This window comes from Mesocricetus auratus, unplaced genomic scaffold, assembly GCF_017639785.1.
Source record: "Mesocricetus auratus isolate SY011 unplaced genomic scaffold, BCM_Maur_2.0 Super-Scaffold_100007, whole genome shotgun sequence".
NCBI classification, from domain to species: domain Eukaryota; kingdom Metazoa; phylum Chordata; class Mammalia; order Rodentia; family Cricetidae; genus Mesocricetus; species Mesocricetus auratus.
In genome coordinates, this window is record NW_024429191.1 from 36,437,136 (window position 1) to 36,452,358 (window position 15,223).

The window sequence follows — 15,223 nt, forward strand, 5'->3', positions numbered from 1 at the left end:
CCTCCTCATGCAGGTGGGGTAGCAGGTGTTTGCAGTGTGTAACAGAAAGTGGAAATAAACAAGGCCAACAGTGTCAGCTGCGGGGAAGTAACTGGCTCTTCAGATGAGGGGACAAGAGTGTGTTCTCTGGAGTGCTAGCTAGGATCCAGACCATGGGAAGGAGTCAAGAATAGAAATGATATTCTAAGACGGGAAGCAAGAACAAAGGCTGGGTGGGACTGAACTGGGGTTGTCTATAAAACAGCTCAAAGGGGTCACAGACTGTCAAAGGCACTGGTGGAAGTCAGGGAGCTTGGAAATATTAACTCTGTTACTTCAAGAATTTGATGTAGACAAGCCCTGGGATCCTAAGGTAGAGCCAGGTCCAGGGCTTGGGCCTCGGCTGCCAGCTATGGGCTTCCCCATCTTGGGCACACATCCTCAGCTCCTTCTCCTCGTCTGTTTCTGTTATTGAGATCGGACACTTTCCGTAAGCCATGGAACCAAACACGCATGAGTTTTATGGGCCCTGCTCAAAATCCTGTAGTGCAGTACTAATTATAATTGAAAACAGAAAGAGAGGAAAATACAAGTTTACACAAGCTATGTGTGACCCAGCTTGGACCACTATCTGATTTCATCTCCTACTAGAAATCTTTCCCACTATTGCCTTCCAGTCACACCAGACCCTTTGTTATTTCTGAAATATTCCAAGCAGCTTCCTGTCCCTGGGCCTCTGCTCAGTGTACCCCCTCCAGGTATTCCCATAACGCACAAATGGGACTATAAGACTTGTGCAATAAGACCCCACAGGCAGGCTGATCTGGACCATCTAGTACCACTCCTTCTAGTACCATCATCCCATCCACAAACCCACTTTATCTCTCTTCATAGGCACACGACTATTCCAGAGCACACACTGCTGTATAGCACTGTGTGTATGTGTTTACTTTTCTACTGTCTGATTTCCCCTATGAGAACATAAGGTCCACAAGGGAGGGAGCTTGAGAAGTCTTCAATTCTCAAGATAGTGTGCTTGGTCATGAGCTTTTGAGGGAGATGGGGGTGAATTGCTTAACAGAAGAGCTTAGCTCTGGTCCCTTCTCTGTCACTAACTTAGTGAGCAGCTTTGTGGGCACTGACCCCCCTTTCTGTCTTAGTTTCTGTATGTGGCAAACAGACACATAAGTTGTACCTTATATGGGAATGAAGTAAAATGAGGCCACAGATGCAAGCGTAGTGTACCTTGTTGAATTTATTATATAAATGCAAAGCTCTCTTTTAAGTTCAAGGCTTCCTGGCTTCTGTTGAGTTTTTGCTGAATTGGAAGAAAATTCCCTCCTCCCAGAGAATGGGTCCAGTTCACTGTACATGAAAGAGCACAGTGAGAGGCGAAGGCCCCCATCAGAAGCCACCCCATCCCACAGACTAGCTGGTGACCTTGGGCAACTCGTAGGCATTTGTTCCCAGCAGTCTTCAGAGGTCTCCTCTCTCCAAAGGTAAAGTAGGATAGTGAGGAAGGACAGCCCTTCCTTCAAGATTTTCCCTTTGCTTCTTATATCTTGTCATCTTATGAACCTGGGCCATTGAGATGACTCAGAAGTGAAGGGGCTTGTCATACAAGCCCAGAACCCAATTTCAATCCCCAGAATCCATGTAGATGTGGAAGGAAAGACTATACTCCACACAATTGTTTTCTAACCTACACACACACACACACGAGAGAGAGAGAGAGAGAGAGAGAGAGAGAGAGAGAGAGAGAGAGAGAGTCAAGCACATACCCTGTGCACATAGGGTTTTCTGGACACAACAGAGAAGTTGCACACACAAATTTGCAGTGGTTGTGACAGAATATCTAACACCTACACACGTTCAAGCCATATAAAACCCCAATATGAAAATGGAAGGTAGGCAGAAATTCCCTCCTCTAACTCAGAAGTTCTTGGCAATTGGTAGCTGCTGGGAGAGTCAGTACTCTTGAAGAATATGATGCCCTGGTAGGTTGATCATGCTTCAGAAGCTGGCCCCACAGGCAAGTATATGTGTAACACGAATTGGGAACAATGAGTTAAAAAATAAAAAAGAAGACACAAAGCTAAGTGGGTTTCAAAGGGTGGATCCAGGAGGAACTGGGGGAGGAGATAATGATCAAAATAAACTACATGGAATCATAAAAGAAATAATAACAATAATGATAAATAATAATGTTTAAAATCCCAGTCATTGATTGATTGTCAGTCTGAGTACATAGTGTCTTTTGCCTAACCTCCAGACTCTATTGCATAAACAAACAAACAAACAAACAAACAAAAAAACAAAGTAATTCAGTCCAAGGCAGTGTAACCCAGCCACCCTACATCCTAGCGGGGCATCCTCAGGCAGGTACTCTTGACCTCTATGCCAACTTCGTGTAAAAAAAATCTGTAAGAATAGAACTCAAGCCTGGCAGTGGTGGCGCATGCCTTTAATCCCAGCACTCGGGAGGCAGAGGCAGGCGGATCTCTGTGAGTTCGAGGCTGGGCTGGACCGACAGCCTTGAAAACAATACAGAGAAACCCTGTCTCGTAAAAACCAAAAAAAAAAAAAAAAAAAAAAGAATGGAACTCAAAGTGGTCAAGACACTGATGTCTACATTCTGTTCTGCCTTGTGGAGCAGGAGAGAAAGCCTCAGAGCCTTCACTGTGGTGATGAGAACCTGAAGACATGTCACCATGGTGACATGGATCTGCCTAGGCAACATGTTTGACTCTCTCCTTTCCTTCCTTCACAGGGCTTCATGGACATTGACTTAAATAAGTTCAAGGAGAGTGGGGCCAATGTGACGGGTTTCCAGTTAGTGAACTACACAGACACCATCCCCGCCAGAATCATGCAACAGTGGAGGACCAGTGACGCTCGAGACCACACCAGGGTTGACTGGAAGAGGCCGAAGGTGTGAAAGTGGATACCCATTGTTCCCCCTTGGTCAGCCGCAGAACACTGAGGCATGGCGATCTTTAGAAAGGAAATGGGTTTTTTATTGAGCAAAAGAAAACAGGCATATGAGTTGGGTACCCCAACATGACAGAGGTCAGCAGCCCAGGACTGTTACATTGATGCACAGTCACCAAATATTCCAAATTCTTGTTCTGTTCCCCTCAGCATTTGATTCCGTTGCCCTCAGCATTTGTCTTCTGCTCTATAGCAAAAGAAGGCTGCATAGACTTCAGTCATGATGTCTGCATTCTCCCAGCATTTGTTAGTCTATTTTTGTCAGTGTAACAAAATACCTGAGGACACCAACTCTAGGAAGAAAGATCTATTTGGGGCCATGGTTGCAGTGTGTGGCCAACTGGCTCCATTGCTTTTAGGGTTTTGGCAAAGCAGGAACATCCCGATGAAAAGACATATTGGAGGGAAACTGCTCCTGTCAAAGAATGCAGGAAGTGGGGATTTTGGAAGGGGCCAGAGACAAGCTATAGCCTTCAAAGGCAACTTCAGTGACCCACTTCCTCCAAGGAAAAGCCTACCTCCTGATCTCCATCACTTCCCAGTGATGCCATTGCGTTCATTGGTGGTTTAACGCATTGATTGTGTCAGTATCCTTGTGACACAGTTGCTTTGTGGGTTCACTTCAGTTCATTGGTTCAGTTCATTGGTTCAGTTCATTGGTGGTTAGTGCATTAATTATGTCAGTGTCCTCATGATACAGTTGCTTTGCCACAGCCAACTCCTAGGGACCGTGCCTTTTCCACATGAGGGGTTTTCTTTGGGGAGGGAGGAGATACTTCAGGCCCAAACCATAATACAGCAGGAGAATGAGAACAGAAAGCACAGCCTCTGTTCTTATGAACTCTTTTCCTGAACTGGGGACTGGCTCAGTTGGTAAAGGGCTTGCTGCAGTCGGCTGGGACTCCCAAACTGCATGTAAAGAGCCAGACACACCTGTAAGCCCAGCGCTGGAAAGGCAGGTGCAGGAGGAACCCCGGAGCTTGCTGGTGAGTCAGTCTAGCCAAATTGGTGAGCTCCAGACTCAGTGAGAAACACTGTCTCAAACTTAAGGTAAAGAAAGACCAAAAACCACTCCTGATGTTGACCTCTGACCTCAACACATGCACATAAGCATATACAACCACACATACATGAACATGGACACACACAGAATTCTCAGAAGTTACTAACAGACCTTATCCACCATTGGCCCCAGGTTAGAAAACTGCCTTTAGCTGGTTGCAAGGGAAGCCAGAAAAATGCTGCTTCTACTCTAATTAGGGCCAGCATCTTTCTTTTTTCTCTGGCAGTCCAAGGGATTGAAATTAATACTTCATGCATGCTAAACAAGCACCACAGCACCCACCCTCCCGTCACCATCTCACGGAGCACAAGAAAAATGACTCTTGAGAGATGGAGCCTCCGTGAATGGAGTACTGAGGTGACATGTGCTCCCCAACTCTGTGTGTCCAGCTGACCATCGGAGAAACTTGCCTGGAAACGCACAGCTGCTCTCCACCTGGGTCTGCAGCCAGCCTCTCAGTCCTCAGGCCCAGAGCCAAACCCTGTCTTATTTAATGTTCGATCCAGTTTGTGAATGTGGGAAGTGGGCCATGGGTCTTCTAAGTCAGATCACATAGTACAGCAGTAAATGTGTGCAGCACTGTGTTGAGAAGTTTCTGAGGCCAGCTCTGTTATCTGGGGCCATCAGTGACTCTTTGGCCCTTGTTTCTAGGCTGCTTGGTTAATTTCGTGAACTGCAGTCTATATAGCTGGGGTACTTTCCATCCTACCAGTGATCAAACCCACTTAACTCTCCAAGAATGAAGACTCATTGCAGTATCTGATTAAACAAAAGTGCTTCAAAACAAAGACTGACTTTGATGCAGGCTAACAAATTAGTTGGTGACCACTGTCCAAGCCAGTTTCTAAGTGTAATGTTATTTTTTTCCGAGAAAATAAAACAGGCACAGTGATGCATGCTTCTAATGACAATATGAAGGCAAGAGAATCAGGAGTTCAGTATCATCCTTGGCTACACAGAGAGTTCCAGGCCACCCTGTCTCAAAAGTATAAATTAGAAGGGACTGAAGAGGTGACTCAGTCAGTAAAGTGCTTACTGGGTAAGCATGAGGACCTGCCTTTGGATTCCCAGATCTGCAGACCAAGTTAGGCATGGCAGCATGTGCTTGAAATTCCCTTGATGGGTAATTAGAGACAGGAGGATCCATGGGAGCAATTGAGGAAGACATCCAGACTACATGTGCGTGCGCGTGCACACACACGCGCGCACACACACACACACACACACACACACACACACAGAGACAGAGAGACAGAGGCAGGGACAGAGATAGGAGAAAGGTACATATATATACATACATGATCACAAATAACAAATCAGGATCAGGAAATCAACTAAGAATTGTAAAAATACACTCATCCTATAGCTGTACAGTGTGCATCTTATTACTGGGTGATAAGACCAGTTTTGTCTCATTCATGTCTCAGCTGCCCTTTGATCAGTGAGGAAAACCCTTAAGTGTTATCATTAATCCACAAGAGGGAGAGCTTATAGAATGTGTGCTTTACCTTGGAGTGAACCACATAGAGATAATTGGGAGCTTGCTCATCCTGGAATATTGTTGCCTTATCTGTTAGAAGAGGTGGTAGGGCACGCAGCTCTTCTTGGTTCCCAGTTGTTGACTCCCATACAGAGGAAACCAACTGACTTTCCATGGATTTGGCCTGCAGACATGCTATATTCAATCTATGCGTTTCCTCCTAATTAAATAACCAACATTTCTCAAATCACGAGACTGAACACCAAACTCAAAAATGCTGGCTTACCTTTAAAGGTTACAGTCGATCATGCTAAGTTGACAGCTCTGGGGAGCCCACTGGCTGGGCAGACCCTGTGAGAGAAATGGAACATCTACCTCCAAAAGCTCCTAGCAACCCGCCCACCACATACTTCACACACCAGACAGTCATTCCCCAACACAGCCCCCAGCCCACCTTTCTGTCAGCGCTCTCTGACACCTTCCTGTCTGCCTTCCTTCCCCAGTACACATCTGCTCTCACCTACGATGGCGTGAAGGTGATGGCCGAGGCCTTCCAGAGCCTGCGGAGGCAGAGGATTGACATATCCCGCCGGGGAAACGCTGGGGACTGTCTGGCTAACCCAGCTGTGCCCTGGGGCCAAGGGATCGACATCCAGAGAGCCCTGCAGCAGGTAAGGCTGGCAGCATCTTGTTCAAGCAGCATGTGTCACTCTAAAATGTAGGGTGTGCCTGGGTTTCAAAGAGACCAGTGCAGTGTTCATGTCAAATGTGTGGAACTCAGGTCAAATTTGGGACAAAACAAACAGAGAGACTGCTAAAATGTGATATCATTCCCTGTAGTATCAAGGCAGCATTTTCTGCTTAGAGATTATGCTAGAGAAAGAGAGAAAGAAGGGAAGAAAGAAAGAAAGAAAGAAAGAAGGAAGGAAGGAAGGAAGGAAGGAAGGAAGGAAGGAAGAAAAAAAGAAAGAAAGTCAGCTACTGGAAAGCCACTGGTTTATTATGTTCAGAAAAAGGACTTGCTATATGCAGGGATTGGGGGGGGATAGCTGATCAGATGACATGCTTATCGCAAGAGCATGAGGACCAGCATTTGGATCCCCAGCACCCACGAGAACATTGAGCAGATGTGATTGGCTGGTTATAATTCCAACACGCAGGAGGCAAGGGTGGGATCTCCACAGTGGGCTAGTTAGCAAGAGTAGCAGAATTTGTGGGTTCTGGGTTCAAGTGAAAGACCTTACATCAATATAGAAGGTAGACAGTAGTAGGGGAAGACATCAGACTCTGACTTCTACATACAAATGTACACATGTGCATATGTACCCATCCACACATCTGTACACACACACACACACACACACACACACACACACACACACACACACTCCACATGAAAACTAAAAAAGAAAGAAATGCTCAGGGCTGACTCTGAACTGTGAGCAGAACCCTACAATTGTCTTTCTCCATTCCCTTCCTATTTGTGCACATTCCATGGCTCTGTTGCTCATCCTTCTGACCAAATGTTCTCACATCTCAGCACCACATTCATCAATTCTGTTTGCACTTGAACAGTGAGAGAACAGAATAGAAATCCCGGGCTGCCCCAATAAATTGGCTATGCAAACGACTCGGAGACAGAATCCAGATTCCACAGTGGAGAGTATAAATATTCAATTACTAATATGTCTGCTGGGACAGCAGGGTGAGACAGTGGTATATATGGGTGTGTGTTTGACATTCCTGCTTTAGGAGATTCTGGGGATTTGCCCACTGCTTGAATACTCTTGGAAGTCCTGGAAGTTTCTGGAAATACTGCAAGACCATGTTGTTATTCTCAATTTGCTAGTACACAACATTGGCCCTAGGACCTCCTGATGGAGGCTGTATTTCCAAAGAGATGGTAGGAAGAAGGCTACCTAAACACAAAGGTAACGGCAAAGCAGGGGCACAGAGGGGAACCCATAATGGCAATATTTTGGCATAGTTGTCATTCAGAGCCCACCTTTCCCAGCCAATGGCATTCCCTGGGTGAGGCCGACTCCACCATTAAGCCTGCATCCAGTGGATGGTGGAGTCGAGCTCCCAGGGAGCACACCTAAAGAAAGAGATACGTGAACACAAGATGTTCATCCACACGCACACAGATCTGCAATATTCACAACCTGGGGAACTATCAGGAAAGAGCCTCAGCAGCTGCTCCCAGACCTGAAAAAGAGCCCTGTGTGACAGAGAACATGCAGTCACATCCTCCAGACTGAAGTGAGGCAGCAGACCTTCCGGTCACGGCAAGCATCTCTAGGTCCTCCGCTGTGTTTCTGCCCTCCCCTGTCGCTGTGCAGGGCAGCCTTCAGATCACCAGACAGTGACAACAGACACCAGGCAGGTTCCAGAATGATTACCAAAGAGGCGGTGCCCGTTCCCAACTTATTTAAAATGCTTTTCCTGATGGCTGTCGAGACAGATCCTGTCTACAGTGTAAGGCTGGTCTCAGACGGTCCCAGGGACTCACCCTCGGCGCCACAACCTTCCAGCTCCTCTGCCTCTCCCACCTTAATGACATCCCTGAAAGCATATTCTGACACCATCATGACAGGGACGAAGTCCAGGAGGCAATGTGGAGTGACATGCAGTGGTCTGAATCAGGAAGCAAGAAAGACAGCCCCCAGGTCTCTCTGAGAAACCTCAGACTATCCATCAAGCTCTCTGATGGACCTGTTTTCCATAAAGAGGAGAAGGCCAAGCAAACAGCACCCAAGATCCCAGCATTCAGAAGGCAGGGGCAGGAGGATTTTTAGTTTATTCCTAAAATGTGCTGCATAAGAAGTGCTGGTGAGAAAAAAATACTCTAAGAGTGCATTCATTTCCCCTATGGTCTAACTCACATCTTTTCACTGTATTATACTGTCATCGTCTGCTTCTGCCCTAGCAGGATTGGAGAGAGTTAGTTGCCATGGTGAAGGCTGAGAGTCTACTCTGTTTTGGAGCTGAGGCAACTGTGTGCCTGCCTTCCATAGGTAGTTCCCCAAAGCTGCTATGCACTCCCAGGAGTGAGGGGGACTAAACACTGGAGACACTGGAAAAAAAATCAAGTCTAAACCACAAGAGACTCCTTCAATCTCTTTGATGAACAAACAAACAAATCAAAATGTTCCTTCCCTAAGACCATCTGCCCAAAATGGACTCCTTTTCAAGTCTGTGTGAATCACCCAGAATCAGGAATTTATTGCTAGAAGAGACCTTGGAAGTCAGTGACCCGGTTTTCCCTTTACTTTATGAGATGGCAGACCCATAGTGCCCTATGATGCCTCCACAGTAACACAGACGCTTAACCACAGAGCTGGAACCAGACAACTGCCCAGGGCCCGTCCTTGCATTCATCACTCTATCCTATGACCCAGTAGATTCACTCTACAGTATTAACCTCTGGAGCCTTCACGTAGCCACAGTCACTATCCAGACATTTTGACTTCTAGACCCACCTCTTTAAATAGTTACACCATCAGAGGACAATTGCCACCAGAGACTGGGTAAATTCTAATGGCATCCTGTTTTTGGAACCCAGGGATCTGCTCTGGAGCTTCTGTGTCTGTAGCCTTTGGATCACACAGTACAAAGGACCAAGCCCACTGTGGCTAAGATGGTGCCATCTGGAGTCCAGTACAACCTGCTTGGCAGACTAACATGCTAGGAATTTGGATCTTAAAAGTGATTGTAATGACAGCTGTGATGTAGCATGAGCATTTACTGTATTGCCTCACTGAATGCTCCACAGAGCACAGTAGGACTCAGAGTTATTAATTATGAAATGAAACGGCTGAGCTTCAAGGAGATTAATAAATGTCCTTTCATGATACAGCTGGCCTTTAATGATACACACAGAGGATGCTCTGCAGTCCAGCAGAGATGACCCAGAACAGTGGCCCAGCCCAGTGCATGCGCATCCCTCAACACTGAAATTTCTCCCAGAGAAAATGGAAGCTGCCCCTGTCTGCCATGAGGAGAGATGTTTAGGATACTGGTGTAGCCTTCCAGCCTATTAGCTGGATGCCCACAGTGCTCCAAGAAGGGAATACTCTGTGCCAGCTTCCAATTGGCTCCAAAGACCCAAGGCTCAAGTCATGTTTTTAACGTATGGAAAGTCATAGACCTTGAAGGATGAGTAAAGACAAAAATCTCTGGGCATTTTTCCCATAAAAAGATACAGTTGTTACTATTTATAGTTCTCTATGGCCAGGAGTTAAGAAGATATAAATTCTTAGAAGCCTAATCCAAGCCTTCAAGTTCAGAAAGCTGGGACTGATAGCCCCTCTTAGTTCTTGTTTGGGTCATAATCAAGTATATGCAAATGAAGGATGGATGGCACCTGGGGTGGGCTTGGCAAGAGCAGTCTCTGCTTTTCCGGTACTCAATGTCAAGGCTCAAAGGCATGGAAAGCTCATGAGCAGTAATAGGAAGACGGGCTAAGCCACTCAGTGAGCTCTTGATCTTGTCAAGGGCAGGGTCAGAATGCATAGCTTGAGTGTGGACATCTACAAAGCTTTCTGTAGGAATACAACTGGGTTCATGCAGCTCACTGTTCAGCCTGGGACGAGAGAGAGAGAGAGAGAGAGAGAGAGAGAGAGAGAGAGAGAGAGAGAGAGAGAGAGAGAGAATGGAGCTCTATGAGAGAGCATTTGCACAGCCTGGAGTGCATGAGGCCTTGGGTTCAATTCCAAAAACACTCATGATGCCTACAGAAGACTAGAGTGGGGATACAGGCATATGTGTGGATGACACACTCAACCACTGATGGAGTATGGAAAGAAGGAGCCTGGTTCACCTCCTAGCCCCAGCCAGCATTGTCTGGACACCATGGAACAATCACTCATTTTTTTTCCTAAGACTGGTTCATCTGCTCAAGGGACTCAGAACTCTTAAATGGTCCTTCTGGTTTCTTAGAAGGTTCAGCATTGTGGGTTCTGTAAACCCAGAGTTCACAGTCATTCAGCTCTCTCTCCTCTGAGCTACTTTCTGCATCCAATTGGCAAATAGTCTTCAGTTGTCAAGGTGTGGTGAGTTACCTCACCCTCTACCTAGCCCTTCTGTGTGCTTCCCAGTGAAACACAACTCAAGAAGAGAATGTTCTAAGTGAAGTCAGTAGGAAACTGGCTCCATGGCCAGCTGCTTAGCCATCACCAGTCAATGTGTAATAGAGTACTTCCTCTTCAGCAGGATCCTGTTGGCTTAATTTACCCATTACTTTAAGAATTGCCCTTACTCTTTAGGTTTCCCTCACAACAAAGTTCCATCCCTGGCTCCTTCCCTGCTCCTTGACTTTAAATTTTACCTTGCCTATCCCCCTTTTCCATTAGTTTGTAACTGAAAAAATCTGATTGCAAGGAACCCTGAACCTGGCACAATTACCCTAGTACAATTATCCTGGGTAGACCAGCACTCCTAATTGAGCTTTAATAGGAATCTTAAATAATTATTTTTTAATATGTCTAAAGTAGTAGGCATTAACCATAGCTCTCAGGCAGGGAGGAAGGCAGTTACCTCAGCATCCTGTTGGAGACCAACTCAGAGCTGGCACCAGTTCCCTTTACCAGAAAGCCAAACCAAACTGTCCACCTTTCATGCAGGCAATTGGCAGAGACAAGGACAGCTCTAAAAGTTCCAAGACAGGAAGCAAGGAGAGATGACCAACTCCATCAACCTGACCTCACTCACCCTGGGTGAATGAGGACAACAGTTCCAAAACCCAGTTTCTAGAAGTTTCTTCTACTCTTTGTTATAAAGGATTTGAGGCACAGGCTTTCAGCCTTCTCTTGTTATATCATCATGTCGGCTCTGTGATGTGTCCTCTCCCATCCTCTAGCTCTATGATTTACCTCCAAGCGTATAGGTTTCCCCGAGAAGACATGAAGGGCTTCAGTTACTCTAGGAATCTACTGATTCCCATGAATCTGGAGGCAAGAGTCATCAGCTGTCTCCTCCATCTTATCTGGAAAATGGATAAAATGGCCTCTGATTGTCTGTCTTGAGGCTTCTGATGAAGTTCCTGGAGCAACACCTGGAGGCCTCTAGTCCCAAGAACTTTGGGAGTGGGGTCATTGACCTTGCTGGAAACTGAGGCACTCGGAAAGGACAGTAGCACCATCCCCACTTTTGTCAAGAGTTACCTGATATGCCCCATGGTAAGACAATTTGACAGACCTTCTGCTTTTAGTCTAGTCTCCATTCCTTTTGGCCCATTCTACACGGTATAGTTCTAGTATCTTCATCATCTTCTTCTTGCATAGTGTCCATATATGAACACTAATGTCTAACACAACATTCTAGATATGTCTGTTATTTGAAGGAAACCCAGAAACAGTTTCAATGAGGAGCCTACAGATACCCTTTGGAACCAACAGAGACTGTCTGAAAATGCCCAGCGGGAGGTTGTGAATGCAGCAGGCAGGCATCACAAACCACCCTGTGTGTGCCTGTGTGGTCTACTAGAGTTGTGTGGCATTCATGGCCTCTCTATAAGAGGCCACTTGATATCCAAGGTACACACATCAGAAGACATCAGGAATTCTGGATTTCAGGTCTGTGTCTGGTGCTTATTCATCACACCTACTCCCAGAGTTATGGCTTTTCTCTGTGAAGGAAAATCAAAAATCTAAGCACCATACCTCATATGGTTCCTGTGGAAGCAGATGGAGCTTTCTAAGAGCATGATGCTTGGGAAATGATGGTAGGATTGGGGTCATCCTTAGTAATAATAAAAACCAGCAAACTTGTTGAGCATTTGCAAGGACAAAATTTTGTCATGAAGTATCTTATTTACCCTTAAATTAAACTTAGCATAATTAATTCAAACCGATCTACCAAGCATATAAGGAAACTGAGTGACATGAGATCTTGTAATATCTTATTACCAAATACATTTAAAGCATCTGTCTAATTATTTTTATCAGAAGTCAGATATTGGGGTAAGAACCTCAATGATCAGAGAAATGACCAGTAACTTCCTATCTCTTTTGTTCCTCCATCCAAAAGGGCTGAGACCCTCTCTAAGCCCAGCCCTACTCCTTCCTGCATCCATCTCAGTCCTCCAAAACCTCTATGATCACTTTTGGTCAGCTAGTAGCTGGCTCCACCCTCTGATCCAAAACAAACATTATTGTCAGTCTCAGGAGTGTTAGAATGCAAACAAAATATCACACAGTATTCATTGATATTTGACACTAGTTCCAAAGAGCAGGGGCCCAGCTGTATTGTTAGTGATGATTTTTCCTGTTTGGCAAAGATAGTCTAATACACAGTCATCCATATATTTGTCCTGCTTCTGTCTAAATAAATTACTTAAACTGAGACCCTGCAACCAACCTACACACCTTGAACCTGAACCACTGGGATAGATGAGCATGGGTCAGGTGGCTGTATTAGTTCCCTTTTCCTTGCTATGATAATACAAGGTACTTGTATAAGAAATAATTTATTTCCAGAAGAATGAGTCCATCATGGCAGAGAAGCATGGCAACATGTGCTCCCAGTGACATACTTTCTTTAGCAAGGCTGTACCACCTAAACCTCCATAAAAAGTGGTGGTGGATGCCTTTAATCCCAGCACTTGGGAGGCAGAGGCAGGCAGATCTCTGTGAGTTCGAGGCCGGGCTGGACCGACAGCCTCCAAAACAATACAGAGAAACCCTGTCTCGTAAAAACCAAAAAAAAAAAGTGTCAGCAATTGGAAACCACTTATTCAAATACATAAGCCTATGGGGAACATTTTCCATTTAAATCACCACAATGACCAAGGTGAGAGGAAGGTGAAGTCACTGATTCCTTTCTAGCATTCTTTGTGGCAGGATCCAAGTTTTGTTTTCTTTCTGCCAAGCCAGGATGGTCCAGACGTTTCCAGGAGTGGAGATATCTCCAGCTTGCAGATAAGAGAGAGCAAAGAGTTTGTATAATTTGCTCAGTGTTTTGGGCCTGTCATAGCCTCCCTACTGAGACTTCAAACCAGAAAGAGATGAAAAGGTCAACTTCAGAACACACACACACACACACACACACACACACACACACACACACCAGCTATCCTCCTTGACCACTGTCTGAAAAAGAAAACCCTGCATGTCTCTTTTCCAGTTTGTTGAACGGGGAGAAAATATTCAGTGCTGGGTCATAAGGCAGAACCTCTGTTTGTAACAGAGATTCACTTTGATGCTCATAGGCAGGGGGTATCTGAGGACACAGGGTCACGATCGGGAACTGTGACTTTATTTCCTGGACTCAACTTCAGCTTCAGGGTTACTTAGTCTCTATAAAGAAGTGGGCTTGGGTACCCATTATTGTCAACTGTATCTGAAATCTGAAATCTGACCTTGAAGGTACAAATTCCTGCAAATTCAGGCTGGCAATTTCCATGCCATGGATTTTTGGATCTGATGTTTGAGCCATCTAAGATGTCTATAAAGCCCTGCACACTCTGGCTGAATGTGAGGTATCCATAGGTATATTCTGGTTTCCACTGCGCTTGTGCATTGGTTGTCTCTTCAGATAGACAGGATAGGAATTTGTAAACTGGAGGCTGAAAAGGGTAAGTCACCCAAGGTCACCTGGCAATCCGTGGGGAAGCTAATGTCAAATCCAGGTCCCCATATTTGCAGGTATTTTATCACCCAGACTCCCAAAGGAATTAAGGCATCTTTTCCAATCATATCCAAGGCATCAGTTCTAAGCCTGGCTTCCAGTGTAGAGTCTGTTCCTGACTCCTCGGTGCTGGCACCTCAGTCCCTCAGTTTCTCCATCTTCAGTTGGTCATCTGAGCAGGCAGAGAGTGGAAGGAGTGTTTGGCTAAGCATGCACCTCTGATTACTGTTAATGCTTGCCTGAAGCAAAAAGAGAGACTGAGCCCAGTTAAGTGAGGAAGTCCTTTCCACACTGATGCCAGCCACCAAAAAGGGTAGGAGATTCAACCTGAGGGTTTCTCTGAACTTCAACATGTATAATGTGCTTGGGTTCTGATGCTTTGCTGCAGCAGAAAAACAAACAATGCTGGGCATGGTGACCAGTATCTGCTGTAGGTTTCCAGGCTCACAGACTGTAAAGTAGCAAGAACACTTTACTCACAGCAGAGAGGTAGCAAAGCTCAGAAAGAGGTACACTGTCAGAATTGTCAGTGTGCCATTCAGTGGGGGGACTTGAGAGCCCTCTTTATCTTTCAGTTTTCCTTTTGTGGGTTCAAAGAAAGGCAGAGCTAGATTACTAGGGGTGTAATTTTGGTGGTTCTCTATTTTAGCAGACAAACTTAGATTAGTAGGTCTTTGCTCTCTGTGCGTGTCCCTCCCCATAAGGCGCATGCGCGTGCGCACACACGCGCGCGCGCACACACACACACACACACACACACACACACACACACACTATTGCTTAGGCATAAGATAGCAAATAGGAGATTGCCCCTAAAAGTTCACTCAAAGAAACATGGTTTGCTTTACGGCACATGTATGCCCAAACCAGTCTAGACAAGACTGCCTATCTTCCTTGGTTCTGTATGTGTTCCAAGGCATATATGAATAGAAACGGGGCATTTTGAAGAAATTGCTAAGGGGATTAACTTGTTTCCATGGCTTAAACCAGATGAGTGTGAGCATGATGCAGACAGGGGTCCTAAATTGCCACCATGTTGTTAGGTGCTTTATTCAGAGAGGATGTGTGCCTAGCCCAGTCAA

The 15,223-nt window shown here is 45.6% G+C and overlaps 1 protein-coding gene across 2 annotated transcripts in view; it reads left to right on the top strand.

Annotated features, from left to right (window-relative positions):
- The window catches only part of Gria1 (glutamate ionotropic receptor AMPA type subunit 1), a 319,841-nt gene that overhangs the window by 203,413 nt on the left and 101,205 nt on the right, over nt 1–15,223 (top strand). For both annotated transcript variants that reach the window (XM_005067739.4, XM_005067740.4), the window contains exons 6-7: nt 2,750–2,911; nt 6,017–6,184. In XM_005067739.4, coding sequence (XP_005067796.1) covers nt 2,750–2,911; nt 6,017–6,184 — 330 coding nt within the window. The remainder of the gene's footprint in view (nt 1–2,749; nt 2,912–6,016; nt 6,185–15,223) is intronic.